The 16,560-nt window shown below is 30.4% G+C and overlaps 1 protein-coding gene across 1 annotated transcript; it reads right to left on the reverse strand.

The window, feature by feature from the left end:
- Positions 1-1,952: 1,952 nt before the first annotated feature.
- On the reverse strand, positions 1,953-15,976 carry LOC116777410 (inositol polyphosphate-4-phosphatase type I A-like). Its single transcript, XM_032670939.2, has 19 exons — positions 15,553-15,976; positions 15,269-15,424; positions 14,995-15,186; positions 14,728-14,879; positions 14,478-14,639; positions 13,912-14,267; positions 13,612-13,802; positions 13,314-13,470; positions 13,041-13,234; positions 12,782-12,894; positions 10,702-11,133; positions 9,530-9,695; positions 8,582-8,766; positions 8,080-8,291; positions 7,692-7,788; positions 7,439-7,625; positions 7,239-7,361; positions 6,989-7,124; positions 1,953-6,348 (listed from the first exon to the last, which is right to left on the reverse strand). Exons 1-19 carry the CDS (start codon positions 15,668-15,670, stop codon positions 6,216-6,218), a joined length of 3,462 nt encoding a protein of 1,153 aa, XP_032526830.1. The 5' UTR covers positions 15,671-15,976; the 3' UTR covers positions 1,953-6,215.
- Positions 15,977-16,560: the final 584 nt, after the last annotated feature.

Here is a 16,560-nt window from a genome sequence, read left to right on the forward strand (position 1 = left end):
GTTCCTCAATCAAGGGTGGCGACACATCCGCAAAACTATGTTGCGGTTGTCCATGAGCGATGTTACTTCCTCCATCAGCGGTAAGCCGTCTGCTCAGTTGCCCCCTTAAGAATAAAAAAAAATATGAGCTTGTTAATGACACATTCACAGTTGTTCACGTCAGAAATGGTAGCTTAGTGGAAACTACTACGGCATCACAACAGCTTGATCATTAACATACTTGAGCACTTGTAATGGCTATGATCATATTTTCTGTTAGAGATATCAAAAGAAGTTGAATATGACTCAAAATTTTTTCAAGGACCCTTTTTCGTAGAAACCCTTGTTGTTATTTTTTTATTGTCAACCCAAACATCATAACGAGATCTAAGATTTTCGCGAATATTAATTAATATAAAATTAATATTTTAGGATTTACTACGTGTTTTTAATTATTTTAAAGTGACAGAGCACAGCAGAACTACTAAAGCATTGTCTAACATCTAGCTACCTTATGTAGAAGAGTGAATTCTACATACAAGGAGATGGAGTTGCAATGGGTTCACCGGTTTCTCCCGATGTCGCTGATATATTCACGGAGGACTTCGAGACGAAAGACCTTTGCTCTACTCCAATGAAACCTTTGATATATAAATTATATGTAGATGACACCTTCACAATATAAAAAAAAGAGCTGATTTTCTGAACCACTTTCATTTTATCAATAGCAAGAACATACTTTTTATAGGAAACCCACACATATGGATAGGTATCTAAATGGTAACTTACAACAGCACCCTCTCCAGTTAGCTACCAGTGCTAAATCTTTGTTTCAGAGAGCCCACCATCTTTGTGATGCTGACCATCTAGAGGCCCCAATGCAGCATGTAAAACATGCTTTCACCACCAACAACTTGCCCGTGCCTCGCCAGCATCGCAAGAACCATTTTACTATATGTATGTGAACCGAGTTACTGACAGAATAGGCAACATCTGGAAGAAGGTTTCTATAAAGACTATAGACAATCCACACAATAAAATGAGCCAATTCTTGAAACCTATTAAGAGTACCATTCTTTAAGAACAAGTGTATACCAATGTATATGTCATACATCTGGCAGACAAAGAGGAGTATCGGTACAAGGGTAAAAGAACATGTTTCAGACATTAAAAATACGCACGCGTTGAAGTCAGCAGTGTGTGAACACACGATGTGTGAACACAGTTTAATCCACGGGGCTATTGAAATAAAAAACAACCCAATTTCAATCTGGCTGAAATCAATTTAACACCTGGGGCCCTCGTGACCACACTGCAGGACATCGAGACACAGTGAGCGTATTCTGTAGGCAACCAAAGCAATACGCCAGTAAATCAAAAAATCGTTGGCGGTAAATGATAAACAACACGAACAACTAACAGACATTCTCATCTGGTCTGGCCGTGATCACGGTTGCTGCAAAGTAACCGATACGTTGGGAGTATGTACTTAAAATAATTAAAAACGCATAGTAAATCCGAAAATATTGGTTTTATTTCAACCCAAATTAATTTTAATGTATTCTGTGTTACCTTTTAAGCAGAACCACTTCTTGACTTGTCAAATATAACTAACGTCATGAATAAACTTTAAAAATATTTTGAAGAATGATGTATAAATTTAAGTGCCTTTAGAAACGGCAGCTTGAAATAAAACTAAAATAAGTTATTTACTGTCTTAACTTTAAATCTGTGACTCTTAAAACACTTTATAATATATGAATTTTTAAACATTGTGATTTGTGGAAGATTCCTATCTATATCTTACGTTAAAATAGACAAACATTATCTTTCAGAAACATTAAAACAAATTATCTTTCTCGGAGAATTTTTTAAGTGATATTAATCTCAGCACTTGAAAAAAGTCTCGGACACATGATACATTTAAGACGTATGATTAATGTGAATCTTGAGCAAAATAAAACACCATTAAAGAAATGCAACATAATAATTTATTAATAAGTAATAATCAATCGTTAAAAATAGAATTTACTCACAGCCTAAATATAGAAACAAAAAAAACATTTAAGTATCAGAAAATAGATATGGGAAATAATCGAGGAAGACGACGCATAAATAGGTACAAAATCTTATAGTCCTAAAATCCATTCTTGTTGACAAAGTTAAATTAATAAAAGAAAATTGTGATGTACACATGATCCTGATCTGTGATACCTGAAATATTATAAGGAATTATATACTACAAATTACTTAAATAAAATTATTATCAACGTGTGATTAAATTCCAATATAATAAAAATAACAACAGACTACAGGCGTTTACAAAAAACGTTATACAATTTATTGTTTTTTAAAGAAATATATACATACATACATACATAAAAATGAAATAACTCACGATGTACCATTTACACGAAAAACTTGATAATATTATGCATATTATACCATACTTAAATATATATAAAAAAAATATGGCAAATTAAAAAAAGTACACAAGAGACGTCGATTTCACTGTAGACTATGAGCGTGAATCATTAAAAGGCAAACTAAAGCGCCGTACAAATAATTGAAACGATTCCATCAAATTACTTCAAAGAAATATTTCTCAACAAGATATGAAATTCAAATCACTCCGCTGACAAGGTCACCATTAACTACACATACTGCAATCAGCTCTAAACTATTGTTTAGAATAATACAATGTTAACAATAACTACATACCAATTCACCGTCGTAAGCCACAGATAAACCACTGCAATGGTCCTAACTCCTATCACATTTGATTTGCTTCTCAAGTTAGTAATCACCAATACCGAATCAACTTATAAATTATAAAACATATACAAATACCTATTATTATTCATATACCTTCTAAGAATACATTATTTTTCGGTTTTGAAATATTAAAATTTAAATACATATACATTTATTTATTAATATTTAAGACAAAAATACGTAGGTTGTTACATTGTTTGGGAAAACAATGTTTGGAATTCGTAAGTAAAATAGAAAACAAAAATATAAATAATCCCTCATAATATCAGGATACCTTAGAGAAAAAAAGAGACATAAAATGAAAAAAAAAACATTAATGTACTAAAAAATGAGATCATGATTACAGTAAAATAAGGGATCTTTTATTTAAAGAAATTTGTCGTTGTGATTGTATAGGATTTTTCATTATTGTATATTATAAATTGTGAATAACTAAAAATTTATCAATAAAACACCAGTGTTGTTAATAAAAGAACTGGAATAAGATTTTAAACAATCTTAAGGTATTAAATATTTTGAAGAAACGCTTTATTTAAATATAAATAATATAGACGATATACTAGATGTATATAAACAGACTATAGTTCACCAGTAATTGAAAATTAAATGTACGCCTAGAAAATGTTTGTCACAATTTTAGTTTGCAACTAAGTAAGTTATTATATATCTATATAATTATTTACTTTATAGAAACTCTACAAGATGGCACTAAAAATCCTCTACATACCGAAGGTCCTCTCAATCGTTGCATTCTTTCCTGAGATTATTTTTATATATTAATGCACATTATACTCCATGTAAAAACGGAGTATATAATTCTTAAGTAGCATACCTATGAGTACCTTACATAATAAATTTAAAAATATCTGTCACAGTAGACAATAATAATGTAGAATATTATAAATTAATGTTTTCTTAAATAAATAAGGGGTATAGTTCAATATGTACTAAGTACTATTTCTCCTACTAAACTATGGGTATATGGTTCCAATACATTTGACACGTTCACCGTCGAGGAAGTTTTACATAAAAATCTTTATAGCTCTACTTAATAAATAATATCTTTTTGGGCAGAATGTATAACGAAAATAGTGTTGTTAAAATTGTTATGTATAGTAAATATTTTATTTTGGCACAACTACTCTGGAAGAACTGGTTTGAATTATTTTTCTCGTCAAGAAACTAACATTGTTCCAAAGCAAATAAAACGTAACAATTTTTGTGACATCGAATGCTAGCACTTACTACCTAAATGTATATGGCACACGAATATTATTAAAACACAGATTATGCCAATCAAAATAAAATACTCTGATTAAGAGAATTTATAGGTATGAATTAACAAGTATTAGAATAATACCGAAACATAAATTTTATGTACTTCTTAAAAAAAAATCTAATAATATTTAGAACATTGTAATTTCTTCAACTTAATAAAAATTTCAACCGAAATTGAAAACCATAACATATTGTTTGTTTTCAATTACATGTTTGTTTTGAATGATATATTATTTTATATTTCAAAATGATATTTCAATTGTGCTGCAGAGCTTATTATTACATAAATACTATTATTACTATCCTTATAAAGTATGTATTCTTGGCATAAAGTAAGAAGATTTCTATAATAGAGTGAAGGGTTTAACATTATTGTAGCATATAAAATTATATATCTATCAAAACCATATAGAGGTATATACTATTTAAGTACTTATTTATTATGAAATCAAATATTTTATGTAGAATAATAACTAAAGAATAGAATCAGATTTTTATTATTAATGTTTAGTTGGGTTTTGTTTAAAAGCTTTAAAAAAAAATATTGGCAACCATTCAGTCCAAGTTTTAAAATACTTATTTAACATTCTTTCGCATAATATTGATATTAGATCAAAATCATAGTTGAAGTTTCTTTTCCTTGTAGTATTTTTAATAAGATATTGCGTTTATAGATTAACGGTTTTCCACTTGTAAAATCTAAACACTCTGATTTGTTTTCAAGTTGTAAGAAATATATGAGAGATTTATTGGGTAACTTAAGAGACTAAGGCACCCTCAATTAACAACAGCATTTTATTCTTATTAAATTATAAGCGGGTGCTTATACATTATTTCTATTAGAAAAGCCATAAACCTTAAATTCATAAGACTATTCAAGCAAAAAATAATATTATTTTACGTTAGATATATTAAGAATTTATTAAAAAGCTAAGTTATCAAAAATACGTCCATTGCATATTGCTTTAAATATTGCATATTTTTTTTTATGTTTTCACTATATTAACATAAAACCTCATTTGTGTCGCACTACCGTCTAACCCAAGGGTTCCCAAACTTATTTTGCCTTCGGCCCACTTGAGAATAAATTTATTTTTTTCACTTACTAAAATAACACTATAACTTAACTTAGCTAAATGAAATAACAAATTAACCCCCAGGCCAGGCCCAGGCCTATACAGCGTGACCTCATTTATTTCTGGGTCTCTTAAAGACCCCCTTTAGGCCTGCGACGCCCACAAAGGGGCGTTGTCGACCACTTTGTTAAAGGCTGGTCTCACTTTTATCTAGAATAGTATAAATATATACGATTAATTTCTAAAAAATATAAAGATTTCTATTCTTTAGTCATTATTCTTATTTATATAAAAGCCAACTGACTTTTGACTGGATTATGTTAATATTTTTAATCAACAAAAATATTGTATTCTTCGATCAGAGATATCAAATATAAGTTTGATTGACGAACAAAAAATAAATAAAATATATAATATTGTTATTAAGTAACATTAAAGGCGGTGTCCGAGACATTTCTAAGAATTATCGTTATAAAACCTCAGTATTAGCCATCACCTTATTAAACCAACGTCCATAATATTTATCAATACGAGTTATGACAGAAAAATATTTAATAAGAACAAACTTCTTTTGAAGTTTCTTTTTTTTTCACTGAAATAAAACAATAATCACAAATTTAACATAGATAATTAAATAATTTATAAATCGAATAATTTCTAACGATATATTATTGGAAGAATGTGTTTTGGCATCAATTCGAATTTTAAAAATCACATATACAGAAGAATACTATAAGTTATTTAATAAAATATATTAATTTCATTACACAAATAACTTTCATAAATATCGTGGGCATAGTAGAGGTATGTCATCGATTACAAATGACACTGAAAACTAAATACAACGACACTAGCAGATGACATTTGTATGTAATAAACACTACATAAATATAAACTGTACTACCGACCAAAAAGCTCCGACGAATATATGTAAAAAGAATAATTGATTATATTATTTTTAAATTAACACGACAATAACTATTGCAAGCAGTTCAACTACTGAATATTGTTTGGAATATGTTTCATTCGCTACAGCGTTATCACATAGACATGAGACAGTTTAGCCTTTTGTCTGCGACATCCGTTAGCTACTGAGATGTTACCGCCCTAAGTCTGCGACGACCCGTAGCTGCCGGTCGGTGGTCTGTATTCCTCCGGAAGCGCCATCATTTGCTTCTTAGTGAACGCGTATTTCCGTACACCTATGTTTTTGTACGTATTTTCCCGACGACATCCCTCGCTTCACATGGAAATATAATAATTATAACAATTAAATAAATATTCCTTGTATTGTGAAGCAGCACATAGTTTGGCACCTTAAAACATAAAATATTGTAATATATAATATGGTACTTAGTATTTTTTAAATTTTTAATTTGATATTTTCATAGAATGATACCTGTTTAGTGTTCTATGACAGCTATTAGAAATTGAGCACTCCATGTTGGTGTTATTAAAGTCAGTGATAAACACGAACTCCAAACACTAATTTAATATAAGTACAACTTATCTTTAGTTGTCTTTCTCTGAACAAAACAAGTTTGTCATTTTTTATTTTATCATTATTAATTAGTTCTACGTCAGGTTTTTGTAAACTACTTTAAATCTATATTGTTATTTTTAATAAATCCCAGTTTTATTCCCAATTTATATTATCGGTTTCTAATAAATTTAACAATGGCCTGTAAATTTCATCTTGGCCATGTATATATATATATATATATCAGCCTAGCTGATATGGCAAAAATCATAAATCAATCATAATAATCAACAATCAGTCAATCAATCAATAAATCAATCCATCATTCAAAATACACTATATAGTAATATTATATTATATAACATAGAGAACTATTTTTAATCATAAACTATATGTATACCTCCTCATAATGCTCAACGCTTTCTTCATCTCGTGCTCAGCGAGATGATACTCCGATGCCAACACAGAACATTGTTCCAATGTCACCGACATACCAGTCCTATCCTTGGCGCTCTTACACGACGTGAATCTGATACCTGACAACATATAACATTATAATAAGGCAGCAATGACTGAGTTTGAAGCAGTTAAGTAAACAATAATCATTTAAGATAACAATATCAGGGTTTGTACTATTAAATTTAACTGACCATTCATAAGTCTCGTCGCCAAAGCAGCTAGATGAAGTACTTCTACATTCTTTGGTATTTTCTTGTGTACAGAAATTCTTAGGTTCTCCATAACTTCTTCCAATGGTTTTGTTCTCGACGACGCTGAATATTAAGTATCACATTCAGTTACATAAAGAGGAAATTAAATGAAATTATCAAATATGTGTAACAAAAAATACCTCTGTTAGGCGCTGTGGGGTCGGTGGGGAAAATCTTATTGTACTTGTAATAATATTTGAAAAGTCGATCAAGGTTATCGTTATTCGAGTGATATTGAGGCGTTGTTTCACCGAGGGCCTCCGCCAATGTGGCCTTTTCGTTGATACCAATATTGAAAAATACGGCTGTGATTGTGAAGCTCAAATGCTGTAAGTTATAAAAAATTAATAATTAAATTAACAATCCAATATAAATAATAATATTTAGAATTACCTCTTTATTAGTAAATTTATTGTACAGTGAATCCGACACTGGTATTTGAACTGTTATATTTCCCCTGTTACCAGACACTTGTGGTATAGACATATTGCTGAAATAAAATGTTTGTTTGAAATTTAAAACATTTAAAATAATTACTTAAGTCACAAATAAAGCAATTATGTTCATAATAAGTTAAAGGCATGCCTTTAAGAACTTTCCTTAATGGACATTTATTGTTTCACAAAGAAACTAACAATTTACAAGCAAAATTTATTACAATTTTTTATGTAGAATATGTATTTAAAATAAAAATTACGCCTGCAATTTTATAAAGGGCTGATAATCGACTAACAAGGCAGAGGTGAAGCAAGAAACTTATCACCGAAATAACAATAAATACCTGTGCCCGACTTTAGTGAGAGTGAAAACAACAGTCTGTAGGTCTTCAACGGCTACCACCATATCACCCCACATGGCTTTCTCGGTTGAATAAAGACTCAGTAGACCCTCAAACTCACACAGAGGCCCAAGTTCTGAGGTCAACACCCTGACAACTGTCTCGCTCGGTACTGAACAGAACCAGCAGAGGAGACCAGCTGTTAGGGTTGACAGCTGAAAAAACAGTACATCACTTAGATGGCTCTTGTACTAGAATCTATTTATGCAATGACAGAAAAAAAATCTTAGATATGATCAATAAAAAAAATATATATTTTAATTTTTTATCTGCTTATATTAACTTATAACGCTTATAACGATGTGTCTACAAAAAATTAACTTATACAATAAATTAGATGGGTATGTAAGCTTTTATGTAGAACAAAGTCTATCAGATCGATGACAAATTCTTATTTACCATTCACATCTCGTATTAATGATATAGTATGATAACCTATACTAACAGCCTGTGAGAAGCACGTGTCCCTACGTATATGAAGTGCTGCGTTCTCCTTGCCCCAAGCCGGTGACTCGCATCTCAGTCGAAGCGCGGCGTGAGCCACCCGAGCCCAACGACACAGTACACCAGCGGACAGCTTGCAACGCTCGCTCAAATGCTTCAAACAATCCAAATCCTCGTCCGTCACATCTAGAATTAAATTGCATAACTATTATCTGAGAAGCAATGAGATCTAGGACTTGCGCGAGTATTCATACAAATGAAACTAATATTTTGGGATCAACAAGCGTATTTTATTATTTTTTAAAAGCTACATACGGTTGTTGCAAAGTAACCGAAACGTCGGGAGCATGTAGTATTTCAAAACAAAATACGCTCAGTAATCCGAAAATATTAGTTTCATTTATTATCTGGGACACTGGTTAAGTGGAACGACTCTGTAAGTAAAAGATTAGCAGTTCGCATTGAGATCTCATTTAACATGAGCTAACTAAGAGATATGTTGGAATAAATTATATTATCCTAGTTATTCTTAATTAAAGCTACATCAGCAAAAAATTTCATAGAAATCGGTACCTAGAGTATGCGTGAATCAACAATACATTCTAACAAAAATTTTAATTTATAATATTAGTACGTTTTTATCGGATTCGCAAATACATAATTGGCAATGGCAAAGTCAAAACCCACCCTTTTATACTTAAAATTTTATTTCAAATAAATGAAATTAAATATGTAATTTTATCAAGCTTTGAAAAAACACTGGAAACGAAATGTATACAACATATAGCTGGAATCACTTAATAAATAAATAGCTTATAACGCGAGTAATAAAAGTATAAAGTTTACATACAATACATATATATATATATATATTAAAAATACATTTTTTTAAATTATATTCCTATATAAAGAACATAATTTGATATTATATACAATAATACCTATTTACCTTCATCTCTCTCCGTATAATTGACAGCTGCCTCTAACACCAAAGTCATTGCTGTGTCGACGTCAGACCATATACTCTTTAAGAACGCTAGATTTCCCTCTCTAGTGCTTGAATCTATTTGTCCTATACTCGGTAAAGATGAAGACTCCTTCCGTACATCACCGCCCTGTAACGTGATAAGAACTCGTATAAACATACAAAATATAAAAACTGATACATTTTTAAGCATTCCTTATGTAGCTGGGCTGGGAACTAATACAGATTCATAAATAGCGAAGCATTATAATACATTAACGCCAATAAAAAGGTATAAACAAATAAGTCAGCATCTCACATGTCATTATATATCAATGTCTCGTAATACTGCAGCAACTGCTGATAAGAAGCATATAATATATGTATTAATATTAATCATATTAAGTAGTTCAGCGTTTATTTATTCGAACAGCACAAATAAATATCAACTATTCAATCGCAACAACTCGCAAATAACACAATATACAGCAACAACATAATACCCGTATATAAAGAAAATGAAAAAAAAAACAAAAGAAATATTTATACAAATTACTTATTACACAGATAGCATATGAAATTCGCAAGATGTACTACAGCAACATATAGCTAATGCAATTTACTGACACCGAGGATAATTTTCCGAGATTAAAATTATTGTCAGAATAAATACATTTATACATATATTGTTAAAATTTTAGATATTGAAACACTTATTGTATTTATGTGTATTATATACACATGTACTGTATTTTTTGGAACTATCGAAGGTGTTAAATCGGTTATAGGTGACAGTATTATATAGTGAATCATGTTTTCAATATTCATAGTACATTCTTTCCAAATCCTCCATCGTTCAATCAGCTATATATAATAAAAAAATGTGTATATTTTTCATTGAAAACAATTCGGTCACTAGACACAAAATATAGCCAACTACTGAACACATGTCGACGAAACTTTCATGTTACGTAAGCTTAACATAGGAAACCCACGTATAAAAGCTAAACCCACGTATAAAAGCTGTATCTTAGACCAACAGCACACGAAAAACAAAGATACCTCCCAGGCTTCGTGTTCAATAATCCTTTAACATCAAAAACATAATCTTGTCTTTGTCACCCTCAGAAATTAAAAAGACTTAAAAATCAACCAACCTTTTTCTTATCCATCCCGCTCAAACTTTCCATTAGACATCTGTATGAGACTTGTTCCAATGATGCCGTACTCTTAAAATCATGCCTCAAACTACCATGCCTTGGTCGGTTAGAATCGAATGAAAAACTGTGAGCATCATTCAGTTTCGGTTTCGTTGGTGACCGGACCGATCTGAACGAATGATTCAATTTATTACGTTCCTCGCTGTTGAAGTAATCGTTAAAGAATTGCAATTCAAAGTGGTTGTTCTTTGTATCCAATTTAGGATTGCTGTTGCTTATGTTATGCAGGCTTGTGGGGAATGACGCTATGTCCATGGTCGGCGAGGTGTCCTTGGAACTTGAACTAGAAGATGCATCAAAGTTCTCGCAATCGGAATTAGCGTCGAACATGTTCAGTTGTTCAGTCAAACGAAGAATTGTTAGTAACGTCTGAAACAAATAATAGAAACGCTAGTTCGAGATGATTAGCAATACGTCAAGCACAAATTTAAGTTATAATTAATGGATACATAAATAAAGAATTATTTTTTTACATGTTACGATTATCCATCGTTATTGCTTACATTTTTTTTTAAGTTTTTAAAAGATATCTGTTTTAGTAAATATCATATCTCAAAAATGGTTTATTTTAGAACATAAATGGTTACTTAACGTTACACTCTCATCAGTGACTTTATTATCTACTAGAGCTATTTATACTGTTTTCCGCATTAAATTATTGACCTCGTATCAATGAAATGTCATAACTATGGCAAACAATGTCGGAAGTAATTGCTCCATACTCATCATCAATAACGAGAAATTGTAATCGAAATAAAATTGTTATTAAATAAAAAACTAATTTTACTTAAAATCTGAAAGTAATTATTGTACCAGTGTATCACAAATAGTTTTTACTGAAACTTAAAAGCCGTCCGTACATTCATTTACGCAAATATTTAGTAAAATCAAGCCACAAGGTTATTTTATTTACTTTCCCAGTTAATATTCAAATGTTACATAACATTAAACGCTCTGGCAACTTTATAACCTAGATATTAACCATCTCCAATGTTTGTGATCGAGATATAATTATCAGGCATCCGGAGTAAATTATGTTCAATAAATAGATCACGAAATATCACGATTAGACATAAGTTGTATTTTCCATAGAGATTGCTACAGTTGCCTATGTTTGTATGTAGCTTTGAGTAAATATTAAGGAAGTAAAATACCACGGTGTTCGTAAATCTGTCCTCAAATGTTACATTGAACCTTTTTCCTCCGTCTTGTCTCTCTTTGATACAATTAACTTTTTAGTTCCATCATCGTACTCAAGTACAAAGTCATCTCATGAGTAAAGAAGCTATTTTTAAACGTATTCGTCCCAATTTAGTTTTGTGAGATAGAAAATTGGCTGACCTACTAAACTCTTAAATTTCTGTGCGATAAAATCCTTTGGCAGAACATAAGTGCCCATACCAAGTAGTTAAAGTTTTATTCTACACTTTTTAATGGACTTCCCATGTCTAGTTCCTTCTATTGCCATATAAACAAGTGCGGTTTATAGATACTGCTTAAATAAACCTACAACAGTTTTCCATTTCTTTCAAAAGATCTTTAACCTTTCGTATTATGAAGCTACGTTCATATTACCTCTATTTAAAATTAACGTTTTAGGTATTCAACTAGAACCAAACATAATGCATGGAAAATAAGTATCCAAACTTTCTAAATTAAATCTTCTAAGTTCTACTAACCACAAATTGTTACCTTAAAAACGAAACTAGTGCCAAATTCTGAATAACAACGACAATGATGAAGTCAATATCATAAGCCAATAAATCTACAAACCCAAGCAATTATTTCCAAAAATATATGAAAATAGCATATACATATAATCAGATTTTGTCGTTATACTCTTTCTTCTGCCTTATACAATTCTTTTACAATTCCTTCGTTAAATGCTTTAACCTATATAAATAACTTTAAAATGTAATTAATTCCAAAAACATGTAAGCAAATCACTCATATTCAAAATTTGATGCCTATTTATTAAAGATTATATATATTTAAAATTTGCATTTTATCGACTTACTTGATTTTCAGTATCTTCACAATTGTGTTTAGGCCATCCTATGATTGCTAAAGATTCTTCAACAACACCCGGTTCCCACAATGCCAGCATGCTTTTAACTTTGGCCTTAATAACTGTAACACAGAAAATTTATCGAGTATAAATAAAATTAAAATGAATGTAAAATGTAAAAAAGTCGTATGGAAAAAAAAAACACAAAAACCACAAATAATAGAGACAAGAGGTAACTTGTATTCTAATAACTTAAAAAAAAGCAAACCTTCAGTTACATGTATAACCTTATCCCTCTGATTTGCCTGTAAAAGTACTATTATCCTGTCAACATCGGATATAATTTCATCTCTCAGACGTAATAAAGCAAGCACATTATCATATTCAGCCTGAATTTTATTCGCAGCCGCATAATTAGCAGCGGCTTTCGTGTTGCTTATATCCTTCACTTGTTGAACTAGTCTAATAAAAAATTACTTGTTTAAAATTTTATATAACATTATTATATTATTTTAGATATGTTTTATTATTTTATTGATACCTTATAAGACCACCAGTTCTTTCTGCTTTGTGAGTGTGAGCAGCAAATGCTCCAGCAGTGATAACGTCATGAAAACCTGTTTTATTTAGGGTGTCATTGTACACCCACATCCGTTGCAGATGCAAATTTGTTGGTGCAAATTCCAAACTAGAATCATCTACAAAACCAGGACTATTCATATTCTATTGCAAACCATTAATATAAAAGAACAATAAACAATACTAATGAAATAGTAATATTGTATTCATATATTACATATTTTTTGAACTAATTGAAATAATTGGAATTTGTTACTCACCTTTTCTAGAACTGGCTTTGAAATATGCATGTTCGGCTTGTTGCAAACACCTCTTTGAATGACAGTAGTGCTTCAATAAAGAGACATGGGTGCCAGCTAAATCTAATTGTCTTGTTTGCCAATGCCCACAAATATTTCCAACTGATAACAATTCCTCCAAAAGCTCCTTTTCTCTTTGAATATAAATGTCCCTGTAACAGATAAGATTTGATGCGACCATATGAAATACAGTTTAATGAAATTTTCTTTTATATTTCACTTATAAGGAATATATTCAAAATGGAATAAAAATAGACTTACAGTAGCTGTATTGGAATTTGATAGCATAGCTTTGGCTCTGCCATTATTTCATGAACAGTGATATCACCTCCTAGCCCAGAATGAAATCTGTATGTGACTTGGTGACTGTTGACGAAATTCTGCTTTAAAAGATTTCCATATGATGGAAACTTTAGTTTCAAACCTAACCTTGGTGGTAAAGACTGAGAACGGCGATGACAAAGCAATTTTTGTGGTATATCTATGCAGTTTTTATCATTTGTATGATTTGGACTTGTGCCTATGTAAGATGGTTCTAAACTCCATCCATTTATTGTAACAAAACCAACTGTTTTATTTTCTCTTGTCATTAACGCCACCCTAAGTCTCTGGGCTTCCTGATCAACAAGAGGATAATATTATAAGATATATCATTATATTATAATAATTTTATTACCATTTGATATGGGTGAAGCCATAGAAAAATATCATAACTAATCCAATAAAATTATGATTTACAAGTAAGGGGATTATATAATCTAATATACAAAAATAATAATAATGCAATTAGAAAATAATCAATGTCTTTTTTAAAAAAGATATACTACCTGTATAGTGCTAAGTTGTAATGATGTAGATCCCATTAGAACTGATGTTTCTGATACCCTTTCTTTGACATCATAGACAACTATTTTTACAACAGCATCCCTTGACAATCCATCACTAGCTCGAAATAGTATTGTTTTTGAAAAACATGGGTTGCTGCATGACTGATTTATAAAATTTCATTATTTCCTAGTATATTTACACGAGTCAAAACAATATAATGGTAGTATTTCAAAAATATTGCATACTAACATCTACTATTTCAGTTGTGCCATACTTCACACAAAGCCCTTTGGAATATTTAACATAAATAACAATTACTGGAGAAGGTGCACACCCATAGGCATCACACAGAAGATTATCACAGGATAAGGCCAACTCACATAAGGGTACTTCATTCATATCTGCCATATAAATACATTAATTAATTATTGAATTTTGATAACTTAAATATGTATTCTTTCTCTTTTATTAATTTTATTAGGCAAGAGTTTTTAATAATTGGTTAATAAAACTTACCTAAAACAATTCCTTTCTGCAACCTGTATGTTGTTATGTCTGTAATAGCTCTTATTCTGTTTAGTTTTTCTCGAAGTGCAATAACTTGTGAACTTATTACATCATAAGGGGCCATGTGAATAGCCTTTAGCCATAATGTGCGCTCTGATTCATGAAATGTTGCCAATCTATAGCAAATACCATTCTCCCAAACTAAATTAAAAGAACAGACATATATGTATGTATATACAAATCAGAAATAAAATTTAAACCAGAATTGACAGGAATGGCTTACCTAAATGGAACGGCCAATAACCATTTTCATCTTGAGTCTGTATATGGATTTTATGTTGGCCTAACACAATAAATCCTACTGATTCATACCAAGGTTCAGGACCTTTCAAATAAAATAGTAAATTGCCCTTAAGACGAAACCAACGAATAGAACAACCTGGAAACGTAAAAGTTATAAACATAGTTTCACAATTTATTTCTTTTCTATTAATCGCCAACAGCATTTGATTTTAAGACTAAAATTTTTTGGCTCAGAAGAGTAAGGGAAACATAATTAGTACTTACCTTCCGAGCGGCGAAAGAAGCCGTCTTGTTTTTCTTTTAGCACCATTACACCTTCTTTATCATAACTTTGCGATGTTAAAGATGCTAGAGCACTTAATTCCTGCTTGTTAAATCTCATTTTTAGGAATGAACTTATTTATATTTTGTATACTGCAAACCACACCTTTATTTTTTACGCAGACATTTGAGTCTAAATCATTTTAAAAACATCTGTTTTAGATTACATATAACTGAAAAGTTGACGTCGCGATCATAATTTCGTACAGTGGAACTACCATGAGATTCATCGGGTAATCATTGTTATTAGAATACAGAAGAATATTTACTAGTAATAAATGCACACACAAATAGACACAGTTTCATCTGTTACATATAGATATAATTAATGTTTTGTATAGTGCTGTTCCTGACACTAGTAGATATGACTATGTACCACTAGATATCTAGAAGTTAGACATTTGACAGAAAAAGTTACCAACTTAATAATGTAAAATGATTGTCATAGATTTTATTGTAATAAATTAATGGCACAAAACAACGTAAAAGACTTTAATAAAATAGGGACAAAGTATAATCAGACATGTACATTAAAAATGAATCTGCAGTTTAGATATCCACGTACATATTACTTTTCAATACTTATAACAAATTTTTTAACTTTGCCATAGCAAAAAAAAGCCATAGTTTCAGCAATAACTTTCTTTTTAATTTTTACTTCTAATTCAAGTCTTCGTCTGTTTTTGTAATATGTTAACAATTCCTTAAATTTTAATTTTTTAATTAAGTTTTTTTTTAAACATCTTTAAAAAATAAATATTTTTTTTTTAAACATCTTTAAGAAATAAATAAAACTTTATTATGCAGCATTATAAGTTAAATTGCGTGCAAGCTCTTAATTAGCCCTTTTGTAAAAAACCACTTTGGAGCTTTTTTCAAAACTTGTCGTTTGACCCCAATTGAAAGGGTAAAATAATTTAAAAGCGAACAATCTTCTTAAATGAAGTCTAT

This window comes from Danaus plexippus, chromosome Z (assembly GCF_018135715.1).
Source record: "Danaus plexippus chromosome Z, MEX_DaPlex, whole genome shotgun sequence".
NCBI classification, from domain to species: Eukaryota; Metazoa; Arthropoda; class Insecta; order Lepidoptera; family Nymphalidae; genus Danaus; species Danaus plexippus.

Coding starts and splice junctions, on each gene's coding strand:
- LOC116777410 (XM_032670939.2), bottom strand. CDS start 15,670: ATGAGATTTAACAAGCAGGAATTAAGTGCTCTAGCATCTTTAACATCG. Junction 14,268..14,477: donor TACAACTTAGCACTATACAG/GTAGTATATCTT, acceptor CTTGTTGATCAG/GAAGCCCAGAGACTTAGGGT. Junction 7,362..7,438: donor CCCCACAGCGCCTAACAGAG/GTATTTTTTGTT, acceptor CTTAATATTCAG/CGTCGTCGAGAACAAAACCA.